Consider the following 19161-nt stretch of genomic DNA (forward strand, 5'->3'; position numbering starts at 1 on the left):
GGAAAGAATATGAAAGGTGTAGAAAGAATGATGGAGAGAAGGAGAATTATAGAAAGGGAGAAAGAGAGATAGAGAGAGAGAGAAGGAGAAACAGAAAAGGAGAGACATATATAAAGTCTTCTGGAAACAATAAAGCTAAAATGAATCTGAATAGAATTACACTTATTGATGGTTGGCATGATAATGATTTATCTAAGACTGTGTGTGTTTGTTGTAATAGCTGTAACTGAAGACTGAGAGAGCATATTTAGATGATTAGCTGTTACTCTACACCTGAGAACGTGCAGAACAATAACATTCAGGGAGATTATTACTGCTACACTGTAATGTAACCACATACGCTTAGACTGAATTATGAGCTTATTACTTGGGTAATTTTCATGAGAATATAAAGTCTTTAGCGCGAGCTGAGCTGCAGTTTGGGCTGAAGAGTTTGCGTTTAGAGATGGACGGTGATGTGTGTTGCTGGAGAGTTGGACAGTGCGGGTCTGGGTTCGATTCCTCGGCTCTTCATGAAGGACAGCAGCTGTTCGGGGATCTCCGCCAGCACGTCTTTGGCCAGCCGAGCCATGCTCAGCACCTGGTTCCCCGTGCGGTCGATGTAGTCTCTGAACGGCACAAACTGAGAGAAAAACAAAGTGAATCAACTAAAAAAAGGCTTTTAACAAGCATAAAGGGAATTCTTCACTGAAGAATAACAGTATCATTTACTCTATCCCTCAAAAGTTTGCCTTTTTTAAAAAATAATGTTCGATTTTCACTGCTACTTTTCAATTAAGTGAGAAAAAATACCTCTAAAATAAAATACAAACCCACATCCAAAAATATATACAGAATCTGATACGCTGTCATCAATTGGACGCCGTTTGCCTTCTTTTGAAATTTCAATGTTCTCGCTGTTTAATTTAGGTTTCGTTGTTATATGTCATGTTATGCAGCATTCTCTCTCTCTCTCTCTCTCTCTCTCTCTCTATATATATATATATATATATATATATGGCATATAATATAACAAAACTATTCAGCATGTTAAATTGATAACACAGACAAGTTTTTATCCTTTCTGTGAGAGAAAAGAAGCCACACTGAGGTAAGGTATCCAAATAGCCAGCTACCCTGCTAAGTTTAAGCTTCTTGTCCTTCTCATCTGAGGAGTCATTCCTGTTGTTTGAGTTACTACATTTATACAGCTGCAATTAGATATCCAGCTTTCTAGCAGTAATGTTAGTCTTCCCTGCTTCCCTTAGGCCAGCATGAATTCTGGTGCTGGTTTAGCTGGTCACTCAACATACTAACATCCAAAACACAACTGCTGTTGGAACAAAACCTCATATGTGCATTTTTGGCATTTTTCAGTTTTGGGCATAATTTGAAAATGCCTAGTGCCCTTGACATTGTGTGTCAATTTCATGATGAACAGACCAAAAGAAATGGCCCAAATGACTTTTCAAAAGTCTAGTTCCATTAACTTACATGACTGGTAAAGTAGGTTTTTTTCATTCTCCTGTAATGTTATCATTCAGGAGATACAAGGTTTTGTTCCGACAACAGCGATATGCTGGTTTTGCTGGTGACCAGCCATCCTGGTCTATGCTGTTTTTCCTAGCAGGGTTCCTTCTGCCTTCATCAGGTAACAAAAACAAAAGCAGCCCACTACAAAAGTCCACCCCAAAGCAGTTGGAGGTTCTCAAAAGTTCCTCCCACCTTTAAGATACATTATAAGAAAAAGTTTTTTTTCTAATCTTTAACCCCTTTAAATCTCAGGCTTATTACTTATTAAGGCTTATTATTCAGCAAGTACAAGGACTTCAAAGCAAACAAGCTGAATTATTCTTAGGTTATAGAAGTGTGTAATATAGCTTTGGGCACACCAGTGGGCCCTGGGCATTTAAGGGGTTAAACCAGAAAATCTACTGGGACTAGTGTCCAATGCAAATGAGAGTTTTTAATTGTGCCGGGTTATAACTTTTCCTGGTCCGATTATTCACAGTCAAAGGATTTCTGTTTTTAATGTAGACTGTTCTTCCCCTGCAGCTGACAAGCCGAGAGGTCGGAGAGGTTGTGCTGTGCCCTCCTTAATTTAGAGAGTGCCCCAGTACAAGCAGCAGTCTAGAAACACCCCTGAATGGAATTCCTACTATAACACATCAACACCTGCACACCTGCCCTCAATTTCCTTAAGCTGTAGCTACATGCAGTAAGGGAACCCTCCAAGGTCAGAGCTTCTGCACAGGTTCCCTCACTATAACACACCTGACTAAGCCCATGAAGGGTTTACAGGTTTGCTAATTAGCCAATGATCTGAATCAGGTTTATTCAAGCAGATAAATACACAAATTTGTACTACATTCTACTTCCTGTGCAATAGTGCGTGACGATGATCACCTGTACGATGTCCCGTTCGGCAGCGCGGCCTTTGGAGGACACCCGCACCTCATCCCCATCTAGCTCCTCCATCGCTACAAGGACAGAGAAAGAGACAGAGATCCCAAACGTAGCTACTTTAGCATTGCACTTAAGCTGATGTGGCTAAAAAGTAAAAACGCTTATAACCCACCAATTAGCATCATGCAAACTGCGAACCTATATTATCACCTCCCTAAAACTGTGTGGAGTTATTAAATAATCTCAAACAGACTTGCCTTTGTGGTTTCTACTGTGGGCTATGGATTAAGTTGCCATTGAAAATGTATTTTAGTCTTGGTTTAAGATCAATCTGGGTCTGGGAAACTTGTACTGTTATAAGAACTGGTACAATTATGGTTAAAAATCAGGGTTTGAGAGGGCTGTTACTACAGTTTTAGTCACGTCACCTATTTAGATTTTATTATTGTTAACTAAAACTACTACAAAAAAATACCTAACTAAAACAACTAAAATAAAAACTAACATTGTGCTAAAAATTAAAAAATAATATCACAAAAACTAAATCAAAACTAACATGTCTGCTGCATAACTAACTGAAAAACTATTTTTTGTTTTTGTCCGTGTGTGAAGGAGAGTTTAGAAGTGGATCCCTTCTGTGTTCGGCTGTCTTTAAAAGCTGGAGCTGAGCCGAGTTCAGTCTACTGTTAATTTTAGTCTACCCTTATCAGATACCTACTATCACAGCATTCATCATAATACAAAAACTGAAACAAAAACTGAACCTAAATTAAAGCTAAACTAAAACCATTAACGCACCCTTAACACTAACTGAAACTAAACTGAAAACACAAAAATCAGAATGAAAAACTGAATATATATAAAAATAACTAATGAAAATGTAATAACCATATAAACCCTGGTGTACAAGGTTTATTTGTTAGGTACTCATAGCTCATTATAAAACTAAGGTAACATTTTATTTGGATAGTACACTTTAGATGCTTTGTAGATACGTAATTTACTTTTTAGTTACATTCAACTAAATATCTACTAAATTCACTCTAATTTTCTTGAACTCTAAACCTGGCTCTAACCCTAACCCTAACCCTAAACTCAACCCAAAACCTAAACCCAACCCTCACCCTGCTCCTAGCCCTAATCCTGGTCCAAATCCCAACCCTAAACCCACCACTGTTTAGAATCAACTGAGTTTCCACAGACAGTTTGTTAACAATTTGAACATCTGTAGATAATCAGTAGAGGACCAGAGTGGACTATCCAAATAAAGTGAGACTGAAACTAAAGGAGCAAACTAGAGACACCAGACACATCTTGGCTGACCATCTACATGAAGTAAATTGTAAGTGAAGTGTTCCTAGATTCACCCATACATAAATAAAACAAATGAATAGAATCTTTCTTAGATACTTAATCTTCTATTTTGGATCTGATCAAAAACTGAACAGGGCTATGTGTACTCTATACTCACCATCAAACTCTGCAGGCCCCACCCCCACAATGATGATTGACATGGGCAGGGAAGAAGCCTAAAATAAGAAAGAAATCACATTTTACTGAGGAAGTCTACTTTTGTAAGATTGTAGTGTTGCCCTTCGGCAGCATGAAGACACTGAGGAGACGCACATTGACCACAGCCTCCTTGGTCTGCACCATGTCGGAAATGACTCCGTCAGTGATCATGAGTAGGACAAAGTACTGCGAGCCGTCTGTCACATCTGCTGCAGACCTGTGAGAGAAAGAGAGAGCAAACTCTTCAGATGTCTGTTTCCTATCACCACTATTCTATGTGAACTATTCTGATGTAGTACGTTTCTCTAGGATGGTGAAGTTCACATCAAACACTTCACAACTACTTATATCTTATATCTGATTGAATTATGCACAAATTTGCGGAATTCCTCTTAATAAATAAATTAAAAGAAAGCTTAATATTGACATATTTACTGCCATCTCATTAAGCCATCTACCTATACATGACCTATAAATGTTCTTCCACTGTAAAGCAGTGGAATTTAAATTTCTACAATTTATATATATTATATATATATATATATATATATATATATATATATATATATATATATATATATATATAAATTGTAGAAATTTAAATTCTAGTGATGCACCGAAATTTTGGTCACTGAAACATTTTGGCCAAAAACAGTCAAATGTGGCACCTTCAGTTTTCGAGTGAAAGAGAAAAAGGCCATACAGTACTTTATGGTAAAAGTAACAGAGAAAGATGTTTAAAAACACAGAGAAAAGTATACAACAGAGAAGGATGAGTAGAAAGATAATCAAGAATAGAACATTTAATTTAAATGAATAAAAATTCCAACAAATAAAATAATAATAGAAAAGGGGCACAAAATGCACAAAACAATGAGGCTCATATAAACAAAAGAATAAAGCTGTTTAAACAAGGAATCAATTTTTACAACAAAAATAAAAATACAAGAATGGTTAAAATAAAAAGAATAATTTAAAAGAATAGCTAAGATAACAATGAACAAAAAAGGCATTTTGTCAACTGCTTGATTAAAAAGGAATGTTTTAAATTGTCATTTGAAAATGTCCACTGAGCCTCTCTAATACTTTCTGGTACACTGTTCCACAGTTTGGTGCATAGTAGACAAAGGCTGCTTTCTCAAATTTATTTTGTGGGACTATCAGAATGTCTAACAAATTTGCTGTGGTGGACCTAAGAGCTCGGGCAGGGGCATAAAGCGGCAGACACTCAATTCTAAAAGATACAGGGAGCCAGTGCAGTGTAGCTAGAACAGGAGTGATGTGCTCTCTCTTCCTAGTTTTTGGTAAAAGTCTGGCAGTACAGTTCTGAATTAACAGCCAGTTTTGACTGTGATTTTTTGTTTCAGGGCATCATTAGTAAATTCTTTTTTTTTTTTCAAATATTTAAATATTTAAAATACAACCACATTTCCAAAAAAGTTGGGGCGCTGTGCAGAATGTAAATAAAAATAGAATGCGATGATATGTAAATCATGTAAACCAGGAAGGAAAATACTTACAAAGACAACAGATCAAATGTTGAAACTGAAAAATTTTATTGTTTTTTGAAAAAAATTGCCCATTTAGAATTTGATGTCAACAACAAATTCCCAAAAAGTTGGACAGGGTCATGTTTACCACTATGTTTCATCACCTCTACTTTTAACAACACTCTGTAAGCATGTTCCCATTCTTGTTTAACATAGGATTTCAGCTGTTCAACAGTTCAGGGTCTCCTTTGTCGTATTTTTCATTTCATAATGCACCAAATGTTTTCAGTGGTGACAGGTCTGGACTGCAGGCAGGCCAGTTTAGCACCCGGAGTCTTTTAATATGGAGCAATGCTGTTGTAATACATGCAGAATGTGGTTTGTCATTGTCTTGCTGAAATAAGCAAGGCCTTCCCTGAAAAAGACGTCTGAATGGCAGCATATGTTGCTCCAAAACCTGTATATATCATTCAGCGTTAATGGTGCCTTCAAAGATGGTGCCAGTCACTCATGCCATGTGCACTAATGCACCCCTATACCATCATGAATACTGGCTTTTGAACTGTGCACTGATAACAAGCTGAGTGGTCTTTAGCCCGGAGGACGACTATTTGATCATGCAGTTTTTCACAGACTGGTGAACCCCTCCCCATCTTTACTTCTGAAAGACTCAGCCTCTCTTGGATGCTTTTTTATACCCAATCATGTTACTGACCTGTTGCCAATTAACCTCCAGGTGGTTTTTTTTTAGCATTACACAAATTTACCAACCTTTTGTTGCCCCATCCCCGTCCAGCTTTTTTGGACCGTGTTGTCGGCATTGAATTCAAAATGGTCATATATTTTTCAAAAAACAATAAAGTTGTTTCAACATTTGATATGTTGTCTTTGTACTATTTTCAATAAAATATAGGGTGTAAATCATTTGCACATTACTGCATTTTGTTTTTATTTACATTTTGCACAGCGTCCCAATTTTTTGGAAATGGGGTTGTATTATAAGGTCAGGAATGCAGCACAGAAACAGAACACAGCACACTGAATGTTGGAAATGACAGAAATGTTGATAAATCACTGTGGAAAGAGAACACTCATAAAGCGAAGGCCGCTCCTGCGCCGATGCCCTTGTGCTACTCCACCTCAATAACAATCTTTAGATATTGTCTCATTTAGCTGGAGAGCGTGTGGCTGCTTCTCCAAAGCCTTTATTAAATGTAAACAGCTTGAGATCGATCGCTGGGGGCTTCCTAAAGCTTGCCCGCGGCCCAGCACAGACGCTGAGGGATCTTAGGCTTTCAGACACTTCTGATTGGGGGATTTGCTTGTGCCTAGAAAAAGCTGTGCAGTTATATTTGATATAGTGGAGAAAAAAGAAGCGTAGTGCATATCATCACTGTCATAAATCAGTCACGGTGCGCTGAGAGGATATATGATGGTATGTGCATGAAAAGGTTAGCAGTTCATTGTTAGCGTCCACCCTTGAATGTAGCTGAAGCAATATAGAAGCTGATGAGTGATGCTGAACTCGCACGCTCAGTATTCAGATGGAGTTTCTAATGTGTGTGAGGTTGTATGTGAAGAGAGGCGGGGAGTGTGAGACTGAACTTATTAATCACTGAGAAGAGATAAAAGGGACAAATAGAGAGAGAGAAATGAATGAAAGAGGTGACGTAGGGAGAGAAGAAAAAGCTTCAGTGCCTGACTATGTTTGAAACGATGGCTGGGCAAATAATCAAGTTAATACAGTTTTTCACCTGACTCCAAATGTAGCCAAGGCATGTTTGGTGTCTGAAGTTTGCTTCATTTGATTTGCACTGGAATTACGAGGCTAATGTAGCTAACAAGTAGGTGTGCAGTTGGCAATGGGCAGATTTATTTTGATTTTCCTAGCTAATCTGTGTTATGATGTAAATACGGTTTCACCTGTGTTCATCTCACAAACTTAGCATGATTTTTGATATATATTCATAAAATTGCATCTGATACACATTTCATATAGCAGTAGATCCTCAGAAGCTCTTATTTTGGACATATTCTGAGATGAACCAATTCACTGGAAAACACCATTATGCTTGGAAGAGGATGACCAACAACAAGAGGGATGGATACAATCAGATGAATCATGAACCAACCAGCCTGAAGACCCAAACAGAAGACAGGATATTCTGGAGAAGCACTATTCATATAACCATATAAATAACCAGGAGTCAGAAATGACTTGATGGCACTAATAATATTATTAATAATTATTTAATGTAGAGACTTTCACTTTGTGTACCCTGTTTATCCAGTTACCACAGCCACAATAATGCTAACTTCTGTGGGATTTGAAATTATGTTAGTATTAAGCTAACGGTGATGTTCATTTACTTTCCCACTTGGTTTAATGCTGCTTAAACACTGAAATTAATTTGTAGGACATTGGAGTAACATTTTCTTTACTTTGTATGCTGCAGTCTTTCAGTGTATCACTTAGTAAATACTTCAACTTTAAGCCTAACTCTAACTCTGTTGGCCTATTAGCTATCTGCTACGCTGCTTTTGTGTTCTTAAGTAGGGGAGAACGGGCAACAACTTAACGCAGAGCACAAATTAAGGCTTTTTACATTGTTAAAGAGGGTCAAGCAGGGTGTGTTTCTGGCCACATTGACACATGTCCTAGCCACAGTCTCAGAATTTTTTTTCAACACAAGTCTTTTTTCGATTACTGAGCTGTTTGTGTAAATCACAAAATCCGACTTTATATTACTTTAATCATCATCTTGTTGCTGACAACGTAGCATCGTTTTGGTGCAGGTGACAAGCTCACAGCAAGTGCTAGGCAAAACCTCCATACTGTGGGGCTAACTGTAACGTGATGTTACAACAAAGCCACCTTTTTTGTTCCAAATGTTTACACAGACTTTAAAATGAAAGAGAGAAAAAATCTTCTTTCCTCTACTTCATTAGTATCGTCTATGAATGTTAAGTATCAGTTAAGTATATGAATGAAATTGATGTTAACAGTTGGTAAAGCTGTAGTTTTTCAGAAACAATGTTCATATTTTACTGATGTGTGATGGTTTTATTTGCTGTCTTACACTGGACAAAAAATACATTTGTCATTGTTTGACACACAGTCTCATGCCAGTGTTCATATATAATTTGATGTGTGTGTGTGTATCTATCAATTGAGCTGTCTGTCTATCTTATAGATAGATAATATAAAATGCACTATGGTTGGAAAGTATATTTGCTTCTTACAACATGGAATTATATCAAATTATCTTTGTTTGCACTAATTCATCAGACTTTTCTAGCAAATGCTAAACTGACCCTCTGTCTGTTACAGTTAACCCACCCATGGGTTAAATTGTAACATGTTGCTTCTTGTCATTTTCGGTGGAAATGTACACGAATGATAGGTGCTAGAAATTAAGTTCAAGTGTTTTTTGTAGTGGAGAGGTATATGTTGCTTGTATAAAAATCTGATTAATCCAGCTTGAATATTTTTTCAACAAAAACCAAAATCTGTCAGGTTGTGCCCCTCTCTGCCCTATAAGTTATGTTCAGTGTAGTTTTGGGCCTTTTGCTTCACATACATGCAATGTGCAAGGGCAACCATACATGCATTCATACTGCAAACATTCTAGGACTAATGTGATACAGTCTTACAAGCTGTAAGCCATTCTATGTTTTCTGTGAAAATGTATGGTTGCTCCTCTGAATGCTGAAGTGCATGCACATCCATGCATGTGAGTCTAAGTGTTTGATGTCAGTGCATTAATTTGGCCCACAAAGCAAAGAGCAAATAAACCATTTGAAGCAATCAGCCTATTTAGCTGTAAAGTGAAATCTGCAATAAAATTGAAAAAAATCATAATTGTTACACTCTGCTAATAAGTAATGGACGCTTTTAGCGACCAATTAGCAATGTACACACTGCATGCTTAAAACACCACTCACTTGCCTCAAACCATGTTGAGTTATTAAATAATTTAGACTTGCCTGCACTGTTTTAATATGTTGTACATTTATGTACGTTAATAAATAACAGTATCTCTAAGCATCTCTACTTAAGATTACTTAACAACTCATTTGAGGCAAAGCTGCGATGACTTAAGCATGCGGTTTGCAAGCTAAACTGTTGGCTTCCATCACTTAGCTACGTTAGCCTCGTAGCTCCAGTTCAAAACTAAAGAAGGAATCTTCAGACACCAAACATGCCCTGGCTGACTGACTACATTTATGCACAAGAGGAAAACTGAGTGAAATCAATTTTTTGCCAAACTATTGCTTGAAGCTAGATCATGCTTTTGTCTCTTACTGTGCCACCTGGTTGATGACAGGAGCGAAATTGGTGGGACCATAGAGCTGCACCGTTCGGAGACATTCGTAATAAGCTTCCAGCACTCCTTCAATCCCCACACAGTTCGCATTCTCACAGTCTGTATTCTACGGCAGGGTGAGAGCACAAAACCAGCCAAATCAATCTACAAGTCTGTGATTATAAACAAAAATTCAAATTAGGCTAAACAGCCTATGCTGGCATACAGAGTCATGTGAAATAGTTAATATATTATTCTATTTTTTAAGAACTGAGCTACAAGAATGATTGGTCAGGTGTATCTCACCAGAGGAAACGCATGTGAGACTTTTCCATCTGGAGGAATCTTGGCCCCAAAGCCGTAGGCTGGGAAGAGCTTGTCACTGTCATAGTCCTGAATAATCTCCCCAACTGCTTTCAGCGCCATTGCATAGGCATTCATCTGATATGGACTCATGTAGTGAAGGGATGTGGGCTGAGCAGGGTTACCTACAGTACACACATATGCACAAAGTCTCAGAAACAGATACACTGCCTGTCACTTTATGAAGACACCAAGTATTTCAATGCATCATTTAGTAAAGACTAACTTAAAACTCAATGGTTTTATTTCCATCTGTATCTGCCATATCAGTGTTTTTCTCTATTATTATTGTGTTTTTCATTTAACTCAGCACTGGTCTGATCATTTTGGTCCCATCTGGATGCACATCTCTGTGATTTCCCATGCAGATGTCTCCTCACATTAGGAGAAAAAGATTTTTGACTGCTGCTATTCGCCATTGTTAGTCTCTTAGTGCATATTCATATTAAACACTTCCTAAATCATGAAATCATAGACACTGAAGAAGAATCTCTTAACCATTGACATAGTCTCTGTGGTAATATTTCATTTCCATCCTCTCTACAGTGGGAGATCATTTGCAGGACGGGGAAAGAAAAGTGAGATCCTGCAGGATCTAAAGGGGTGATCATAGGCAGCGACAGGTATAAGGTATTACTTTACATTCACAGTATCATCAACTTTAATTTTCTACAAATAATAAGCATGATTATATGACTGATGTGTGATACAAAAATCTGGGTGCATATAAAATACAATCCACTAGAAATTCGCTTGTCCTGTGACAATTTTATTGCTGTCTAAATGCAAATGTTTTATCACTGAGGAGACATGTAAAAATGTATTATTATTGTTATGAACTAGTTCAATGCGAATATGGCTTTTGGATGTGAAGTATCCTGTATAACCAAAAGTTTGTGGACACTCCTCCTAATTATTGAGTTATTGAGCTTAGGTGTTTCTGCCACATCCATTGCTAATAGGTATAAAATCAAGCACATAAACATGCAGTGTCCATAGATAAACACTGGCAGTAGAATGGGTCATAATGAAGACCTCATTGACTTTAAATGTGACACTGGCATAAGATGCCACTTCTGCCACAAGTCAGTTTGGGAGATTTCTGCCCTGCTAGATCTGCCCCAGACAACTGTAAGTGCTATTATTGTGAAATGGAAGTATCTAAGCACAACAACAGCCCAGCCACGAAGGGGTAGACCATGCAAACACACAGAGCAGGGACTGAAACACACAGCGCATAATAATCACCTAATCCCTGTTACAGCAATAATAGGTTGATTAGTTGGACTGGGTGTGTTGAAGGAAGGGGAACACTAACACGTACAGGGCAGTGGACCTCCAAGACCAGGGTTGAGAAGCACTGCTCTGTTGCATTACTCACTCCTGAGTTCCAAACTGCCTCTGAAAGCAACATCAGCACAAAACCTGTGCATTGGGAGCTTCATATATTTCCATGGTCAAGCAGCTGCACACAAGCCTAAGATTACTTTGTACAATACCAAGCATCAGCTGAAGTGGTGCAAAGCACACCACCACTGGATTCTGGAGCAGTGGAAACATGTTCTCTAGAGGGATGAATCATACTTCTCTATCTGGAAGTCTGAAGGACGAATCTAGGTTTTTCAGATGCCAGGAGAACCCTACCTACCGGAACGCATAATACCAACAGTAAAGTTTGGGGGAGGAGGGATAATAGGCTGGGGCTATGGGTACAATGTCAAGCACATTCACCATCAATCTGAAGAACCCTTTCACGATGCAAAGAACCCTTTAATCATGCATGGGGTTCTTTGAGTGTTCATGGTTCTACATAGAACTATTTTCTTTACTAAAGAATCCTTGAAGAACCATAGTTTAAAGCTGTGTACAAAGACATTTCAGATAATAATATGCTTTGTGGCAGCAGTTTGGAGAAGGTCCTCTCCTGTTCCAGTATGATTTTGCCCCTGTCCACAAAGCGAGCTCCATAAAGACATACGTTAACCAGTTTGGTATGGAGGACATCCGGTGCACTGCTCAGATCCCTGACCTCAACCCCACTGAACACCTTTGGAATGAATTGGAATGTTGATTCTGAGCCAGGCCTTCTTGTCCATCATCAGTGCCCTCACAAATGTTCTTTTGACTTAACAGACAAAGGTTCCCACAGACACGCTCCAAAATCTTGTGGAAAGCCTTCCCAGAAGATTGGAGGCTGTTAGAGCTGCAAGTTGGGGAACAACTCCATATTAAGGCCCATGGTTTTGGAATGGGATGCTCAACAAACTCATATAGGTGTGATGGCCAGGTGTCCACATAATCTTAGCCATACAGTGTATGTTATGTGGAATAAGGGAAGCAGAGAATAAAGGCAAATAATAATGAATCTCACCATTGGAAGCAGTGAAGTCTATGGCCACTGTGAAGTTGAGCTGGGTCCTGTTTTAACATTCAGACACATTAATAATAGTGCATTTACATCTGATGTACTGAAAGACATTGACACCAACCAAAAGCAACCCTGAAATTGCATCACATGGACAGAATAACCTAAGTTCTCTATTCAAGAACCCAACAAGAAGCCTCTGCTTGCTCATTAGGCTCTCAGAATCTCACCCTCCTCTGATGAAGTCCACAAACGTGTACTCTGACTCCACTTTGAAGGACAAAAGCGTTACCTGGAGAGAGTGGGGAAGATTAGATAATGGGGGTAATTATGAAAATGAATTCGTAGGAGAGGGCACTTTGACAAGCCGTTCTACTTACAGTGCCGGAGTTTACGTATTTCTTTTTTCTGCCTTTCTTTTTGGGGTTGAGAACCTGAAATTATACCATGGCAAACGTCAGAGGTTACGGTGATGGCTGCGGGCTTTTGCATTACAATAGGTATGTTCTCTTGTACTTATATCACCCATAAAAAGACTATGAAATTGCAGTTATCATTAATGGCTTGTAAGTGGTGGAAAGTTTTCCTGGACAATTTTCTCTCTCACCTCGTACACGTTAAACTGGCTCTGACCTCGAGACAGCTCTCTATAGCTGGTAGTGAACTCTCCAATGAAATCATGACTGAAAAACAAGACGCACATAGATCAAATGAATTTGATGAAATAGGTTAGATACTGAAGTTCCAAACTCACTCTAAAGACAGTGCACAGTATTATGCTCAAGAAGACCTATTCTTTTTCGCAGATGATAATAAGTTTAGCTGTGAGGTGGGTGAAATTGTGAAAAAATAAAAAAGAGAGAACATACTGTACCTTCCATCTCGGTCCCAGTCATACACATCAACTTTAACTGTTCTAGAGAAAAACACAAACAAGGGTGTCAAAGGGTTTCACATTTATAAGCAAACTAGAGATATTTATTTAAATTTGCACAGAAGCCTCAACAACTACTTTTTTCTGTAATTCTACTCTTTTTCTTTATTACAGCTTTATTACAGCTTCCATTCTTTTGTGGAGACTTGCTTTCAGTTTTTCAAAGAAATCTACAGGTATATTTTTCCTCCAAAGTTCAGTCTTAGAAACTGGTGTAACATTTTCTGCTTCTTGCAACTGAAGTAACCACATTCAAAGACATTGAGGTCTGGACTCTGGGGTGGTCAGTCCATTGTTCTGAGAACACCAGTAGTTAAATATGTGACATTTGGCAATATCTAGTGGAATCCACAACCACAACATTAGTCCCACAACGGGGAAATTTCACCTCTGCATTTCACCAATCCGTTCAGTGAAACATACACACTAGTGAACACACACGCACTAAGGGGCAGTGAGCACACTTGTCCAGCCCTATTTGGCACCTGGCGAGCAGTTGGGGGTTAGGTGCCTTGCTTAAGGGCACTTCAGTCACGTACTCTCGGCTCAGGGGATCGAAACGGCGACCTTCTGGTCACAAGGCTGGTTCCCTAACCTCCAGCCCATGACTGCCCCCATGCCTAACAGTTGGCAAGGTGTTCTGTTCATCAAATGCTGCTCCTTTTTCCCCAAACATAACGGTGATTGTGGCCAAAAATTTCAATCCACAACACTTCTTTCCAAAATGTCTCTGGCTTATCTAGATGTTGTTTCGCATATTACAGATGTACAGTATCCAACACATATTGTATCATGTCCTGACCAGCTTATACAGCCTGACCCCTTCACATGTTGCTCTAAAAATGAGGAGACAAAACAGTGAAAGGTCAGGGTGGGCAGGAGTCCAGGGAGTGAGCTGTCAGAGCCAGCGGCCATCCACTGCTGTGATTACTCTGACTGCCACTGAGACACAGCTGTCCACTGCCAGTATACACTCACCATGGCTTCATCCTCATCACATAGCTTCACCACACGAGGCCTTCACACAAAGCCACAGCACTGTATATCTCACTATAGGAGTCTGAGGGAAGCGCGTGGGTGGGAGTGAGAATGAATGACTGTGCAGGAAAGCAACTCTATCAACACATACTGCACATGCTGTGTGTATATGAGTGTGTATGTGTGTGTGATGCATTACCCAGCTCTCCTCACCTGTCATAGTCCCCATTACAGAGGGCTCTGACGGGAATGGTGAAAGGCTGCCACACCGGGTTCAGCGTGTTCTTGATCACCTCAGTCTTATGGCAGATGGTAAACCTACAACAAAAGCTCACAGTGAGACAGACCAGTTCAACATATACACAGCTGTATGCAAAAGTTTGAACACCCCACCATCTTGCAAATTACGTTTTGTTGATTTTCTAAGTGAAAATAAGTTAACATGTCCTCTACAGAGAACGTATATAAATATTGCATTTTTGATCATTTTCACATACAAATATACACAATATAAAATGTACTTTGCACAGGCTGCATTTTATGTTTTACTAAATTTGTTAAATTCAGAAAATAAACAGTATTGTGCATTAAGTGTGTTCACTGTAGAGGATGTGTTAACTTATTATCACTAAGAAAATCAACAAAACATCATTTGCAAGTTGTGTTCTAACTTTTGCATACAAATGTACATTATTAACAGTTAGATTATTAGTAAGCAAAATGCACTATCCATTAAAAGTGAGGGGACGTACAAAATGTAATTAAATTAGCATGTTTACTTTGTTGGTACAACAGTGTTTAAAAGTTTAGAAACTTTTGTCATATTACTAAATTTTATTTAATAACTTGTACAGTGTTGATTAAAATGTTATGAACTAGACACCAAAATGTTAACCAATGGCTTATTCACAATTAAAAGTATTTTGCAAACCACTTATGATTTAAAGAATTAGCAAATGTTATTAAATAATAAACTGTAACCAGCTGAATGGCTGAAAAATGTCAATAAAATGAAATGATCTGTTTAGAGAAATTTGTTGCTACTCAGTTACTATGAATTGCTATTTGAGCACCGAGATTTGGAGACTTTTCGAAATATAAAAAACTGGACATTAAAATGGTCAAAGGGATCCATTGTCAGAATTTGGCAACAGCTTAACTTGTTTAACCCTTTAAAAGGCCAGGGCCTGCCAGTTATTACACACCTCTATAACCTAAGAATAGCTCAACCAGTTTGCATTGAAGTCCCTGTAGCTACTGAATAATAAGCCTTAGCATGTAATAAGCCTGGGATTTTAAAGGGTTAAATCTGCCCCCAGAGGAGTCATGGTGCAAGCATGTCCACATTCATCAGAGTGAAAACATATTAGCGTGTAGAATCAGAACCCTTACATAAACGTAAATTTTATTACACACTTTCTATAACCTAAGAATAGCACAACCAGTTTGTATTGAAGTCCCTCTAGTTAGTCCTTAGTGTGTAATAAGCCTGGGATTTTAAGGGGTAAAGGTGGGCCTCTGTGTTTTCTATCTCTGTATAAAAGATGCATGAGACTTCCTTTATTTCCAGGTGCACCGTGTTTTTACCCCAAAGCATTCAGATCGGTAAGTGCTTACTGATTTGTGTAATTAGAATAATAATAAAGAATCAATGATGTGTGAGTTTTATTCCACTTCAGGCATTTTCACATACAAAAAAGGCGTTGTTTTTATTTATTTATTTATTTATTTTTTACAAAAACTGGATATAATTCATAGAGTTTTTTGGCTTTGTTCAATCACATATTTTACATATAATATAAATGCAACAACAGCACTGACAAATCACAGCATTAACAGACAAGAGCAGTTTAAACAGCAGGAATAGCCACGTTTTTGCATAGCCTTAAAAGGTTTATTTTCTTATAAGTTTATTCAGTTATTATGGAATCACCTACAGCTCTGTTCATCACCCCCTCTTAAGAATGTGCTGTAGATGGTTCTATATAGAACCTTTCTGAAAAGGGTTCTATACAGCACCCAAAAGGGTTCTTCTATTGTTATGATGTCAAGCTTGTAACAACAGAAGAGCAATTTTGGGTGCTATATAGAACCCTTCTCAAAAAGGTTCTATATAGAACCATCTACAGCACATTCTCCATCTAAAGAAGTGTTTCATGATGTAAATAACCCTTTAATCATCAATCAAAGTGTTCTTTGAGTGTTTATGGTGCTATGTCTTTTTTAAGAGTGTACTTTAAAGACTAAAAAGGTGTATTTTGAAGAAAATGGTATCAGATGTGTGATGAAACATCATATCTCTGAAATGGTAAGTTTACAGGAAAAGGCAAAGATGTCCTTAACCTTAATGTGTGTTAAAGGAATTAACCGTTCCTATTGGTTCTTTCACCATGACATGTTCACACAAAAGAGCAGCTGGTATTTTTCAAATATTGTGAAAAAAAAACAAACAATAAAAGGAGTTAGAACGTTTTGATATGACAGTTACAATATATTTGTGACAATATTAGTGACAGGGCTGCCTTGGAAATGATGCCAAAGGCCACACATTTGATCCCCTTAGGCTTGTTGTGATGTCAAGACTCATCAGCACTCAAACCTTTCAGCTGTTTAAACCTCTGGGCCAGAAAACTGTCAAAGCATTATTTAGGCTTCTTTATACCAAGAAAGACACCTTTATTTGTAATAATGTGTAAGTAACATTGAAAATTAAACACTATTCTGATTTTTTTAAAGGCAAGCAGTGTATCATAAGATATAATAGAGCATATAATAATGTAATGATCCTTATTATCATCCTCCTAAGTCCATTGCAATATACAATTTTGTAAGTTGTTTGCTATTACTTACGTGCCGTCCTCGTTGCTGCGGTAGAACACCAGGAAAGGGTCAGATTTTCCAAAGAAATCCTTCTTATCCAGCTTGTTAGCACAAAGCTGCATTGTGGCAATATCCTATTTGAAAGCAAATACAGCACATGACATTTAAAAATCTAAAGAACACCACTACCTGGTTAGTTTTAGGACTATTTGGGACAATTTCTGGACCCATTTCAAACTGCAGCTGCTAGGCTTCCATCCCTCCCACCATAAAAGGGGAATTCCACTGATTTTTCACAATTTTAGCATAATTAAATCATTAAGATGTGAATAAAGAAAATGTTGAAAAATCAGTGTGATTTCTCTTTAAGAATAACCTAGTCTGACTGCATTATTTTCCATGTCATCCTAGAAGCCTAGATTTTAATTTCCTTTTTACAAGGTCATTCAGCTTTTAGACATTAGCTTTGTCCCTGTATGTCCTGCAAACTGGCCCTGCAGTATAGACAGAACATTACTGATCAGTCTTAAATGGCCAGGACCCATTAGCAGGTTCAAAGGTTTTTATGTACTTCTATAACTTAGGAATAGTTCAGCCTCTTTGCAGTGTAGTCTATGTAATTACTAAATAATAAGTCTTATGATGTAATAAGCCTGGGATTATAAGGGGTTCATATAAATAGCCAACTGAAAATCCAAAGTCCTGCACAAGAAACAGACTGTGACACTGAGCACTAGCGGACAACCAAACCCTGAAGCACACATAAATATGGACATATTTCTTCATATTTAATGCTGGCTCAAAAGCTCACTCGAAAATAATATTGGTTTAATAAAAACAAAAAGTTCCTCTCACCGTACATGTAGTTGATAAACTAATATATGATTGGTGGTTTTGTACTGGAGCTACGAGGCTAATGCAGCTAACAAGTAATGGAAATTCAAACTCTACCAGTTAGCACTGCTCACCGTGTGGCCATGAGGAACAGGGATGCACAAAGGTGTTCCTGGCCCTCAGCAAAGACTGAGAGGCAATGCTTCCTATAAGGCAGTGCAGCTACCGCCTTGCCCACAGACTCCACAGGCAATGATAATCAAACTAAGTAGCTCTATATATGGTATAAAAATCTTATCATCAAGCATGGATTTGCTCTGTTAGTCGTAAGCTAACAGTTATACCTCAACTAGCATAACTAACTAGTGTAGCCAGCCAGCTAGACCATGCTAAACAATGCTCATCTCTTTACCTTTAAGAAAAACCTTGAAACTGTATGCAATCCGTCAAATAATTACATCAAATCTCAAGTGTGTTGAAAATTTGGCAAATGATGGTGAATAAATGCAGGCAAAGCTGTGATTTGAAGTTAATTAACCATTCTATAAACCTCTGAGGCTGGTAATATATGATAATACATTTATCAGGCTCTTAACTATTAATGGTTTCCTACAAGACATGAAAGCAAGGCTTAATGCTGCTGTGTAGTTTAGCTAGCTATTGTCTAGTTAAATATATTTTTGCTATATTACAATTGTTATATGCCTCTGTTAACTAACTGTAGATGACTGTAAGATGTAAGAGAAGTAGCAAATGCATGGGTGTGGCTAACATAAGACTCCAGCTATGGACTAAAACACTTTGTGTTTCAGTAGTGACATAAAATATGGAACAGCATTTTTTTAAAATAAAGTCTTGTTATTAAAAAAATAATTTTAAATTTTCTTTTTTTTTTTAACTTTACTTTAAAAGAGGTTAAAAAATAAATAAATCAATAAATTCAGTGGTTAGGGTTTGGGACAGTCACCTGCCAACAGAAAGTACCCTATTATGATGATTTTGTATATATAAAACTTAATATTTTCTCAATGAATGCCGTGAGATTAAATATATCATAAAATAATCCTTATAAATATCTAAGGTCTAAATACTTAATTGTTTTTTAATGTTTTAATAGTTTAAATGATCCTTATAAAAGTATGTCATGCAGCTGATTTGAGATGATTTATTATT

At 37.7% G+C, this 19161-nt stretch overlaps 1 protein-coding gene across 1 annotated transcript in view; it reads right to left on the reverse strand.

Moving 5' to 3' along the window:
* Nucleotides 1–351: 351 nt before the first annotated feature.
* Nucleotides 352–19161, reverse strand: part of cpne9 (copine family member IX) — a 75010-nt gene continuing 56200 nt past the window's right edge. The window contains exons 9-21 of the mRNA XM_036592169.1: nt 17185–17288; nt 14548–14652; nt 13297–13338; nt 13030–13105; nt 12803–12856; nt 12653–12714; nt 12429–12475; nt 10001–10182; nt 9694–9821; nt 4012–4114; nt 3857–3914; nt 2386–2459; nt 352–622 (exon numbers count right to left, since the gene is read on the reverse strand). Of these exons, the coding sequence (XP_036448062.1) occupies nt 440–622; nt 2386–2459; nt 3857–3914; nt 4012–4114; nt 9694–9821; nt 10001–10182; nt 12429–12475; nt 12653–12714; nt 12803–12856; nt 13030–13105; nt 13297–13338; nt 14548–14652; nt 17185–17288 (1218 nt within the window). The 3' untranslated portion in view covers nt 352–439. The remainder of the gene's footprint in view (nt 623–2385; nt 2460–3856; nt 3915–4011; nt 4115–9693; nt 9822–10000; nt 10183–12428; nt 12476–12652; nt 12715–12802; nt 12857–13029; nt 13106–13296; nt 13339–14547; nt 14653–17184; nt 17289–19161) is intronic.

The sequence above is a fragment of the Colossoma macropomum genome, unplaced genomic scaffold (genome assembly GCF_904425465.1).
Source record: "Colossoma macropomum unplaced genomic scaffold, Colossoma_macropomum, whole genome shotgun sequence".
NCBI classification, from domain to species: domain Eukaryota; kingdom Metazoa; phylum Chordata; class Actinopteri; order Characiformes; family Serrasalmidae; genus Colossoma; species Colossoma macropomum.